Source organism: Sturnus vulgaris, chromosome 2 (assembly GCF_052056855.1).
Source record: "Sturnus vulgaris isolate bStuVul1 chromosome 2, bStuVul1.hap1, whole genome shotgun sequence".
Lineage (NCBI taxonomy): Eukaryota > Metazoa > Chordata > Aves > Passeriformes > Sturnidae > Sturnus > Sturnus vulgaris.
In genome coordinates, this window is record NC_142244.1 from 69275822 (window position 1) to 69288376 (window position 12555).

Here is a 12555-nt window from a genome sequence, read left to right on the forward strand (position 1 = left end):
GTCATAAAGAGCTAAAGGTAGAAAAATAACTGAAAGGAAATACAACTATTTTTCAAATAGAATGTGTTATGGAAATACTTCAGTCTGTCTATCAGGGAATATAATTTAGACTGAAGCATTGTGTGGAAGACAGTTAGGGTTTTCTACACAATTTAGTGATAATAAGGATTAATTTTCATTCCTGTGGTCACCTCTTTATATTTAAATAGCGTATAATGCTTTTCTTCATCCTGAGTCATGAGGCCTCTGCTGTTTACAGTATTTGGAGATGCCAGTGTGAGTTGGGTTTTCTGGACTTTCTAATAAACTGTGTATTTATTGTGAGATGGCTTTTGTTGAATCTTATATATATATGTAAAGTTTTTATTTTTTCCTTTGGAAAATATGCATGTGGAGGAGATCACTGAGTTTTTACTTTTTACTGTTACTCCCTGATCGTTACGCCTCACTTTATTAATATTGAAATGACATGAAACAGCCTATTCAGCAAGCTATCAAGAATTTATCTAGCCACTTCTTACAGTGACTAAGAGGTTAACTGTAGTAAATTTCCTTGACATTTGTCTATTCTTACTTTTCAGGGTATGGTCTTCACATTAGGATATTTTTTTGTTGTAGACTAGTTGTTTGATTTTTCTTGTTTCCATTGGTTAGTATCTTTCTTAGAAAAAGACTGAACCTATCTGTGTCCTTACAACAGCACGTCCTTGCTGAGTAGCATAGGAAACTGTTATTAATAAGTATCCCCTAGCTTGTAAAATGTATATTTCACAACACAAAGTCAGGTGAAGGGCCTAGAATGTTGTAAGAGAAGAGAAGTACACACTGATACAGAATATTTTTTGGTACCTACAACATCTTAAATTTTGTGTTTGACTTCATGATGTGACATTTACTGGACACTACAAACAGATCTGAATTTACAGGCCAGGATATTACTGATGTTTTTCTGAGACATGCAGCACTGAATACGTAACCAAAAAGAACGGTATTAACAGTGGCAGGTTAAATTATTCTTTATGTTTTTCTGAACCAGAGGTGTTTACAGCACTGAAGAATTGCCTGTAATATTTAAGACAGCTCTGAAGTGCTAGTGTCTTTGTAGTGCCACATTAGTAAACTTTTTCTGTCATAATTACTGAAATTTCTATATTGTTTTTAATGTAACTAGATATGTGACTTACCACAGATGCTCTTCTAGAGGCTTTTCTCTTTCTAAATATGTTTTAAGGATCATTGTTTAAAATAGCATTACAAGGGTATTAGACAAGTGAGAACAGAAGTTTCTCATTTTGCAAGTTGTTGAGAAATGAAGGTATTTCTGATTTTGAGGCACTTGGGCATTAAGAATGATGAGTCAGATAGGACTCACATAATTTCCTATATTTGTTTCTCCAGTTCCCAACTGTTTGATTCATCAAAGCTTTTGTGTGGTGCCTGGGCTGGTGTTTACTTGTTCTCTGTCCTTCTCTCACACCCCTGCCGCTCCCATTTTTCTCATTGTCCCCCTTTACCCCTCCTCTCTGTCCCCCTTTCTCTGCCTATTTCACACATACACTTGTTCTTTTTCTTTCTTTTTTTTTTTTTCTGACCCACTTCATCTTACAGGAGAGAGGAAACCTGAATTTCAGAACTTGAAATATGAACATATATATTTTAATCTTGCTGCTATTGGGATTTCTTTTCAAAGCAATTATAATCGTTATAAACCCTTAGAAATGCATTTTCAGAACTCAATCACCTATGGAGGCAGAGATTATTTTTAATATTTCTATTTTGCATATACATAATAATCTCTTTTTTACCCTTCTCTGAAGAAATGCATGGCATTTGTTTGCATCAAGTATGGTGAAATTTCTGATCACCACATCCTTTCAAAAACCATAGTGAGCAGCCTCACTGTGACATCCGTTACCTCAGCAACATCAGATGTCTCCCACTAACCCTTCTGGTCCCATGGACTTGGTTATCTCCCATCACCCTAAACACTCCCTAATTTTATCTTCCTCTACTTCCTCATATATGCACAGAAAATTAATTCTTTAGAATAAAAACTTAAGCAACCTAACCTTCTACTGCTGAATTAAACTTATACAAGTAGTATGTGTTTTGTGACCACACCAACAGTATGAATATTCAAGGCAATTGAACTATTTTCCTTTACTTTCATATTGCATAAGTCTTATGTTAATCGTAAAAATAAAAAGTGTTGTAAGCAATTAAAGTGTGTCACTAAATGTAATTCTAATGGTGAAAAAAACTGTTCCACTCAAGTTAAGAAGGTTGCACCAAATGAAAATTTTGCTTCTAGAAAAATGTTTTTGTATGTTGAGTTGTAAATAGAATTGCTTAGAAGTTTATAAGTTCTGGCACTGTTCTTCAACAGCACCTTTCTGCAATTTTTTGCAGTGGAAGATGAAGTTGAAGCTGAAAGGGTTCTCTTCTCATATGGATATGGCGCTAATGTTCCTACAACAGCCAAAAGACGACTAAAGCAAAGGTAAAGAGAAAGTATCTCTTGAATTTATGTGTTCAAAGAAACTAAATGCATTGTAACATCTTAGAATCCAGCCAGTTTGATTAACATAAAGAGGTTTTTTAATGATTTAAGTATACAGGAATAGATTGAGGACTAGGACCTGTTAATATGGTTGATGCATATGAATGAGCATATACATATTTTTCTAGGTCGTTTCAAAATCTCTGCTCATTGACTTTCATAAAGATTAATTATAATTGTATAAAACCAAGCAGCTGTAAAAACAGCTTAGCTACATTGTTTAGTTAGGATATGCATTATTAATGCCCTTAAAAATCATTGTGTTTAATAGTAATAAAAACATATCTGAGAGGATATTAAGAAGGATAATGGTTCAGATCACTATTTTACCTTCATTGATACAGGATGTGATTCCATTTGCACTTCTTCTAGTTTGCTCTGGTTTGGCCAATTTGAAAACGATCAATAGACTAAAATGATGCATAGGTGAAAAACATACCTCTTGATCATAGTCATTTTGAACTAATAAATTTATAATATGCATTGTCTTTAAGAAATAATAGTGACATTTGAATGGCTCATTGTGAGCCTGTGTGTTATGGCTGTGACTCACTTCTCCCATGAAGCTAACAAAGGGGTAAGAGGAAATGACATCAGGCTTGCCAGGAGAGGTTCAGTTTGTACAGTTTCTTCACAGAAGTGGTTGTCAAGCATTGGAATAGGCTGCCCAGGAAGGTGGTGGATTAACCATCCCTGGAAGGTCAGAAGTGTGCAAAAAACCTCCAAAACCCTGTTGCACATCTGATTTAGAAAACTGTTGAGACTTCTATAGCACCATTTCCTAAAGCTTCAGTTTTTTCCTCTTTTCTCAATAGGTTGGGGATCCTTCTAAGTTTCCACTTCGATCCTTCTTTTTCCTCACCTTATTAGATTCAGTTTAGATTATTTACATATATAAAAACTCTGTTAAATTTCCTTTGAATGCTATATCTGATGATCAATCCAGAATTTCAGATATGCTTGGAAGATACTTTCTGAACTTAGAAGCAGCTCTATTGAAATGACTCATACACTCCACTTTTGTTCCAAAAGGAGTTGACTAATAAACTGACTTAATCCTTCATAATAGTGCTGTAGAATTAATAGACTTTCTTTTTCTTTTAGAATTAAAAAGATTTAAAAGGCCATAAAATACTGTGTATGGTTTACCTGCTGTTTTGATTCAAGGAAAATTGCCATGCAGATAATGTTTGTGATGCCTTTGGCTGCCAGAGATTTTAAAAGCAAAGACTCTGACACTATCCTCTATGTTTAGCACCATTGAAGAAACACAGATAAATTTTCTGCTCTCTAGGATTGCTTAAGGAAAGAGAATCTATTACAACTGTGAATGATCTTCTTTCTGGAGTCCATTACCTGCTCTTTAATCCCAGACATATGGGATCTTAAATGAAGAACTCTTTTAAGTTCACATCATGCACTTCAGTCTCTCAAAGTTTGTACAAAACCGACCTTTTCAAGCAGTGTGGAGTCTATACTTCTGTGCCCACTTGGCAGAAACAACTCTTTCATTATTTCAGACATAGGCATTGTACACCCATAGTACTAAATTAAGCATGCCTGGGAATGCTCTGAAGTATCAAGAGCAAATGGCGTGTAGTAGCCCATTGCTGTAAAACAATTCTCAGTGTAGGTTAAGCTACATGTGAACAACATATTGACAATAATTTGCTTGCCTATGCTGACTTCTCAGCTATGCCTAGAAGCTGCTTGGAGAGTGTTAATGAGAGAGTGTAGAACACTACCAGGATGGCTTTGGTGGTTTACTAACAAGGAATTATCACATTCTTGAGCACTGCATAATTTTCTAGTATAGTTGGAATCAAATGTTTCCAGCATAAGATGTTTTTGCACATTGGTCCCTTTGTCTCTTTGCTTTCAATTTAAACTAGTCAAAGAACATGCTGACAAGTATATTTGAAAGATGTACCTGTGTTATCCTTAAATATTTTCAAATTCAGGCGAAGTTCACTGAATGGCTGTAGCTGGGAAAATTACAGTGAGCTGCATTCCTAAATTTACCACGGGAAGGTATCTAGGTTTTCCCTTACACTCTGATAGCTACTAGTCAAAGTGGTTCCTTTCTCTTTTGTACTAGATGAGATTAGTGCCTGAAAGAGTATGTTTATAATACAGATGAAGACTATTAAGACTTCTGCCAAATCTAGAAGTCTGTTACATTTTACTGAGGAAGAGGTAGAGGTTATGAGTGATCAAATTTTCATATAAACTTTGTACACTCATCTAGATTACGCACTCTTTAAGCCTGAGCTTCAGGGTAAATATACACTCCCTGTCAGTCTGCGTTAGTCCACTTGCCCTCTCAAAGATTCTGTATCGTAGTCAGGAACTGGTTGTGGAGTTACTCAGGAATCACCTGGATACAGTCCTTCACAACATGCATGAGGTTGGACCAGATGACCACTGTGGTCCTTTCCAACCTTGCCCATTCTGTCATTCATAGGAGTTTGGAAGTCTAGGTTAGATGTCTGCTGGTAGGCTCTGCAGTGCATAATGAATCTTCCTATTGCTGCCTATGCACCTGTGCTCTTGAATGGATAATAAACTCTTTGATTCTGGAAATGAGCCTTGCAAGAGGTTGAGGATCTAATTTTTTAACTAGGTTGTTTAAGTAGCTCAAATAATCCTTTCTCTTCGAAGTTAATCTGTGACTACATAACAGTTTATTTGAAACAAAATTGGAAATAACAATTTTTTAACATATTAAATGTCAGACAAAACAATTTTGCCTCTCTTTTGAAAGTGATAAAATACTACATTTTTCAGTGTTTTACTGCAAAACATATATTAATGAGCATTTTAAAATAATTACTTAAGTTAGAATTAAAGTGAGTCTATAAAGTTGTTAAAAAGTAAATAATCATAATTAGATGAAGGATTTTGACAGTATTTCTACAGTTGTATAGTATTGGGCAAATTGTATAGGTAATGACTTCGTATAAAATATTACAATAGCATGACTATGGGACTCGTATTTTAATACTGCTAAATTTTGTAATATTTTAACTGTTTTTCTAACTTTGACCATGCAGCATGTTTAACTATGTAGTTTATATATGCTAATATATATAAAATATATGTATATATTTAAAATATATATATAAAATATGTAAGCATTGGTAAAAAATTAAGGCAATCAAGTCCTGAAGCATAAATGTGAGAGCTTATTTTGCCTATTCTGGAAAAAAATCAAGTTGAACTTGCTTTTTATTGGCACAGTGTTCACTTGGCAAGAAGATTATTGCAGCTAGAAAAGCAAAACTCGATGCTTGTAAAAGATCTGGAACATCAGAAGGAACAAGTAACACAGATTTCACAAGAGGTAAATCATTATTACACAAAAATTCAAATATGTAGAAACATTGCAGAACAGCTGTTCATAAAATATTTGCTAAACAGTGTTTTTTTATCTATTTGATGTTAAAAAATGGCCTCATAATTAACCAAAACTCCATGATAGAAGTTTTCAAAGAAGTTTATATTGTGTTTTGCAACTAATATTGAAAGGAGGATTACTTTACAGGCTAAACAAGAATGTGAGCCAGACAGACAACGTTTTGATTTCTGAATAGAAAAACAGCCAGCCAAGCTAGTTCGTTCTGTTTGATACTAAATGGTTCAATGAATGCATTGCTACTTCTTACACAGCTGTTCTGTTAAATCACTTTTGAAGATATTTAACAAACCTCAGCTTGAAATGTCCCAGAATTAGGGCAAACTAATTTTTTAAAAAAATCTTTAAGATTCTCTTTTAATTTTTCTCATAGGAATGAAAGGACAACTAGGTTTGCTATTAGATGTTGCCACCATATGTAATTTGTAGGCTTACTGTTTCAGGAATACACTGTGGTTAACGGTTTGATTTTTAAAGCCACAGTAATTACAAATTGGAATTGCTACACCCAAGTACAGAATGTAAATACTTGAATTTCTGCATATTTTTAAATTACATGAATTTTATAAATTTTATATGTATATAGATGATTATATAGATTATTTCAGTGAAAGATACATGAGCAGGGAACTTTGGGAATTTTTTAACCAATACTATAATTTGTTATGTATTCTTAGTATATCATGGTAATTTCTATTTAACTAAAACATATTCTCTCAGATTCTTACTTGGAAGACATTAGGAAGTTGGTGCATCCATTGTTATGCTTGATATTTTTCCATATCACTATTCTTTATCTTAAATTTTTCTGTGTTTCACTTCAATACATTCATTACTCACAGTAATTTTATACTGGCTTCTAGATCACTGATGAAAGATTCAGTATCAGTGACCTTAGTTCAAATTCCTGCAACTTTCCACAGGAACATCTTCAGCTCATTTGTATCCTACCATTAAATTTTCCATCTTTTACCATGTAATTGTATAGTTTAAATTACAATACTATCCAGTACAAAGTTAAATCTTGGGTTTTTTTCTGTAAAGTTCTAAAACTTCTCTTTGCTGTCTTTACATAATTTTTACTCCAAGCTATTATCTTTCTGATTTTTATTATCTATCTGATTTTTTTTTTATTTAAGAACAAACCAGCGATCCTGTAGACTATAGCATGCTTAGGTAGCCCATTATTATCCTTTTGACTGACTGTTCAGTCATCTAAATGAAGTCTAGAACATGGATAAAAAGCTGATGCTAGTTACTTTGTCAGCTTTGGTTTAAACTTGGCTCAAATACTGCTACTTAAGTGCAGTATTTGTGTTACAACCTTTTCAGCTTTTCAAAGGAGGGAGGAAAAGACCACAATAAGTCGGTAAGATCATAAGCAGAGGCATTTACTCTACTCATTTTTTTAAATCAATGGAAGCTGCTATATTAAAACTCTTGAAAATGCAGATTAGGGATCATTATTGCAGTGAAAATAGCATACAATTAGAACAGAAAAGTGAGAAGATAATGTACCAGTTAGCAGTTTGAAGGTGGTGTGTTTCCTTTTTTGTGTGTGTAATAACAGATTTGGATTTTATATTAATATGTTATTGGTAAAAATCAATAATATCCAACAATAATTGAGTAATAATCAAGTAATTGTGCTTTATAAGTTAAAAAATTTATAGTAGTTCTCCCTTTTTTTTGCAGCTTGACAGAGCAAATTCTTTGTTGAACCAAGCACAACAGCCTTACAAATACCTCATTGAAACTGTGCAACAGAGAGAATCTCAAATAAGCCTACAGAAAGAACATATTGCACAACTTGAAAAAGATGTCAGGTAATTAAAATCACTGATTCTTGTTTTACTTTTTCTTAAACTGAAGGTAAAATCACTTATATTTTTATCATTAGAAAAAAATGTGCTATTGTCCACAAAGTTGAGATGTTAACACTCCATCATTGACCAACTCCAGTCTTCGTGCTGGAACTGTAGCACTTGTTATTTCTCTCACAATGTCAGAAAAGGGTACTTTAGGCTTGAAAAAGTAGCTGTGGTAGGTTTAAAATGAGTTTGGAGTTGAGAAGAGCTCTCATGAAGTAGAGGAGAGTTTAGAAGAGTCAAAGGAAAGAATGACACACCAGTTGAACAACAGTAAAAATAAAGAAAAAAACGTCAGAGAAAAATAATACAGTAGCCCACCAGTATGGGGTATTTCAGGCATCATTAGAGCATATATGCTCTGATGGAGACTCTGTGATGTGCTGCTATATCCAAGAGCTCTCTGACCGCTGAGCAGCTTCCCAGGATCAACTTGCCAGCAATTTCCCTAACATCTGATTCCCAGGTAAGCTGCTACAAAACAATGTCCCTTGATTTTCAAGGAAGTTGATAGCCAAGTCCCACTGCTCTACAGAAGAATTAGAATTTTAAGTATTTGGTGTTTATGTGGTGTCTTGGTTTAGGAAAAGCGAACAGTAACTATTAGGAGGCATTATTGTGATTCTGTTATGAAGCAATTACATGAAAAATACAGGGTTTTCCACTAATCTACTGAAGCAATTAAAATTAAAAAAAACAGGCTTCACCTTAGCTAATACTTAATCTTACATACCATCTTACATATGTATCTATTCAGAGTGTTTTGATGGTTTAGGATAGTATTTGCTATCCCTTGAGGAATACCTAAAAATGCTTATTATTCAAACAAATTTATATATGAATCAATAAGTTTATAAATAAAATGAAATATTCATCCATACTTCCTCAAAAGAGATATCTTTCACTGGGCTTAACTTTGAATTAGTAAGAATACGTCTTTTTTAATTCCAGAATCACGAGTTTTAGTATTTTCCTAGACTTGTTACATTATAAGAAACACTTCAAAGATAAATTATATTTTTCCAGGAAACAAAAAATCACAGTGTTCTCTATAGACAATGTCTTACTTTCCAATTGTGAAAAGTATGAAAGGATTGGTCACAAATTTTTAGATTATGGTAATAATAATGGAATGGTTTCATTATTCGCAATGTGGTCCAAAAGTCTCTTAAAAGGAAGATAAAAAGGGAGTAAATAGGTGAGGTCATTTCTGAAAGTGTATGCTTCATGCTTTAAAAGAACTTAAATGTGTTATTAACATTGATTTTCTTGAGTTAAATGGCTCATTGCCAATAATCTGTGTGCTTAGATATTCTTCTTAAATTTACCCTACAAATTAAGGTACCTAAATTAAGAGACTTAGGTCAATTTTCCTTAGTAGTTCATGGAGGAAGTAACATCTCCAAAAAGTAATTTAGATTTTGGGTGGAGTGAGTTATTTCCTAGAGATGCCTATTACTCTCCATTAACTGTAAAGGAATTTTTTTTCATCTTAAACGGCCTCAGGTTAACAAAGAAAAAGGATTCGCCCCACGGTATGAGCATTCATTGTAAACATACCAGTAGTACTCCACTGTAGGGAACTGGGGTGTGCTCACCATTAGTCTGTGTTTCTGTAAATGAAAGTGTGGCCTGACAAAAAAATTATAGCAAAAAAAAGTTCTTACTTTACACATCAAATATTTTGGTAGGATTTTTTTTCCTGTAGTTTCCAGTATTTCTTGTGAATTGAAAATAGATTTTGCTCCACTATCACAAGTTCTCTCCTAGTTTCATAGGCTAGAGAAATTCTTGGGAACAGCCTAATGTCTTAGGGCTTTTGGTGCATATTAGTAGTTCTTGCTAATTTTGCAATTCATATCTCCACATTTAAAACCAAGGTCCTAAATTGTTAACTGGAATTCTCTGGCATGCATGAGAAATCGTAATCTAGGATACAATTGTTAATGTTGGTCCTTTGCTTTCCCATAAGTGAGAGGTAGGTTAGAGGTAGAGATTTCTAACCAGAGAACTGTTACATTCAAGAAAATTTTTGTCATGAGGATAACCTTTTAGAATCTGCTGATGACAGTTTTAAATTAAAATATCCATTAGGTGATTTTAGATTACTCTCAGATATTCTAGAACTGAATTAGAATAAGATTTAAGTAAATTAATGGTAATCCCTACCAAATATATGCCAAGTGAAGCACTGCTGGATCAAAAGATTTAGCCCAGTATTTCTATCCCTCTTAGTTTATTAAACAACATTTTGTTGGTTTGTGCATGGAATATTTTTGAGAGGATGAATTCAGAGAATTAGTGCTCCTCAAGGAGAGCCTTAAATTCTGCAGATAATGTTGGTGCTATTAGAAAAGTATTACAGAAAACACTAAAATGGTTTATGAAGCCTGGTTCTGCTGTACCTCAGAACTGAGGGAAAATGTCGATATTTGTAAAACCATTTCAAAATGAAGTTGTTCTTTCAGCCCTTACGTATGATTAATAGTTAATACTACAATTCTGCAGCAGCCTCAAAGCTGAGGTTTAATTTGTGCTACAGTTACACAAGGTACATTATTTTCTAAAACAATCATGCATTAGTTTTATTTCTAAACAGCAATTTCACAAGAACCAGTGAAAAGAAAAAGAGTGCTTGAATTCTTGTTTTCAGACAGACCTTCAAAAACACTAGTGATTTTTTGGATACATTTTTTTTTATCTCATATTTGAGTACCAGATTGGAGACAAATTAATGTAGTATTGATAAGCCTGCACCCTGAGAATCAAGACTGAATATTTAATTTATGCTTACAGCTAGTCCATGCTTGATCATAATTTTCCTTCCTTCTTGTTTAGTGTGCAGATTCAGTGGTGGAGGGTTGTTCTTTCGTGTTCTTATCTGCTCATCAAGAGGGATGGTTCTGCATTATGTAAATCCTGGATTCCTCAAGCAGAACAGGCACATCTCTGTTATCGATGCCAGTGTTCTCTATCACTTCCCACTTAACTTGCGTGTGGAGGGATCAGCAAGGACTTATTTGCAAGTGAATTTACTTTTATAGTCTTAATCCGTAATTGCCTTCTGTATTGGCAGTGATCGTGGCCAATAGTCTTTTTAGAACATACTCCTGGGGCGATTTGGTTCCAGCTAATTTCCCAAGATGATGAATCAGTACTTTCTTACAACCTATAAATGTTTTGCAGCAACCTGCAGCACTTTGTATTTCCATTTCTATTGAGAAATTTGTTGATTGTACTGGATGTGCATTTGATTCTGTGATGAAACAGACTGTTTTCTGCTGTGAATCAGCACAAGTGGAAGACAAGCACAAGGAAGGCTATCTATGACAGAAATCTCATTTTGGATGTTCTTGGGCCATATCTTCATCAATTTTTCACAAAATGGTTTAAGTTTACTTACATAATGGTCCCTTAACAGTCAACAGATGTGTTCGGGATTCTCCACACTCTTAATTCTCTTAAAGTGTCATTTCTGACAGCAGCTATTTCTGCAAGAGGAATGGGAAAGATTCAGGCAGATCACTTTGATATAATATTTTTGACATGTCCTGCAGACTCGTCTAAGTCTCTTTCCAGCATGGTTTTCAAAAGTTAAGTTTAACTAGAGCAGCTTATCGGCCTTCATCCCTTAAGTGTCCCTATAGAGCTAAGGCTGTCTTTCAGAGCCTTCATATCAAAATGTCTTCCTCGCTTGGAAGGACTGTTCAAGTGGTGCTCAAGGTTGCCTGTGTCAGTAGCTGTCAGACTGAATCATAGAGTGGTTAGGATTGTAAGGAACCTTTAAAGATCACCCAGTTCTACCTCCCTGCCATGGGAGGTAGAACATCTTCCACTAGATCAGGTTGCTCAAAGCCCTATTCAACTTCTCACTGAAAGGAGAGAAACAGAATACTTAGCAGACAGAATAAAAGTCTTAAAGTAGTATATCCAGCAGAGCTGGAGTTACTTTGTTAGTTTGCTGAGAAGTGTGTCTGTTCTGGACATCTTTCACACAGCTCTGTGTGTCTTTAGCCGTACCTTCATAGGAGCTGCAAGAGCTGCTGTGGTTGGGGTAAATGCTCAGCTGGGCTGTGATTTGCATGAACAACTTAGGGTCCCACCACCAGGTTATTAAAGGTGTGCTGATACCACTGCTGAGGTTCGAGTGTGAAGGCACAAGCTTATTACCACTCAAAGAGAAGGAGAGGTTGTTTAGGAGTAATGGAGGCTCTGTCATGTGTTGCTCACATATGATGTTCACTCCCACTCTCATTCCTATCCCTTTAGGATTCCCTCAGGCAGGCCATAGGCTGTGATGTCACTTGGCCTCAAACAGGACTTGGCTCTGGGAGCAGAACACTTCATATGCTTCCGAACTGAGCCATGCACCTGCAGATATGTTTCGGATACAAAACCTTGGTATTGAGTGACAGGGCATCTGCAGGATGAATTTATATGTGGTCTGCATATCTCAAAATACTCCGTTAAGTAACTTCTTATTTATATTAGACCACATAGCACTCTCGTTAATAAAAGTAAATAGTGATGGTTAATAAGAGCAGTGCTGAGTGTGAGGATGACTCCTTGCTGCTGCTATAAAGAAATCTCTCTAGCATACAGTTCTTTAGCCAGAAATGAAAACATCACATTTAGCATCTTTTTGAAAAGAAATGCTTGTAACTATGTCATCCTGTGGGAAAACAAATCTCTAGAGTTTCATTCTCATGTGT

At 34.8% G+C, this 12555-nt stretch overlaps 1 protein-coding gene across 3 annotated transcripts in view; it reads left to right on the forward strand.

Annotated features, from left to right (window-relative positions):
- Positions 1–12555, forward strand: part of PIBF1 (progesterone immunomodulatory binding factor 1) — a 110468-nt gene that overhangs the window by 73003 nt on the left and 24910 nt on the right. For all 3 annotated transcript variants that reach the window (XM_014870947.2, XM_088159747.1, XM_088159746.1), the window contains exons 13-15: positions 2410–2500; positions 5801–5903; positions 7671–7801. In XM_014870947.2, the coding sequence (XP_014726433.2) occupies positions 2410–2500; positions 5801–5903; positions 7671–7801 (325 nt within the window). The remainder of the gene's footprint in view (positions 1–2409; positions 2501–5800; positions 5904–7670; positions 7802–12555) is intronic.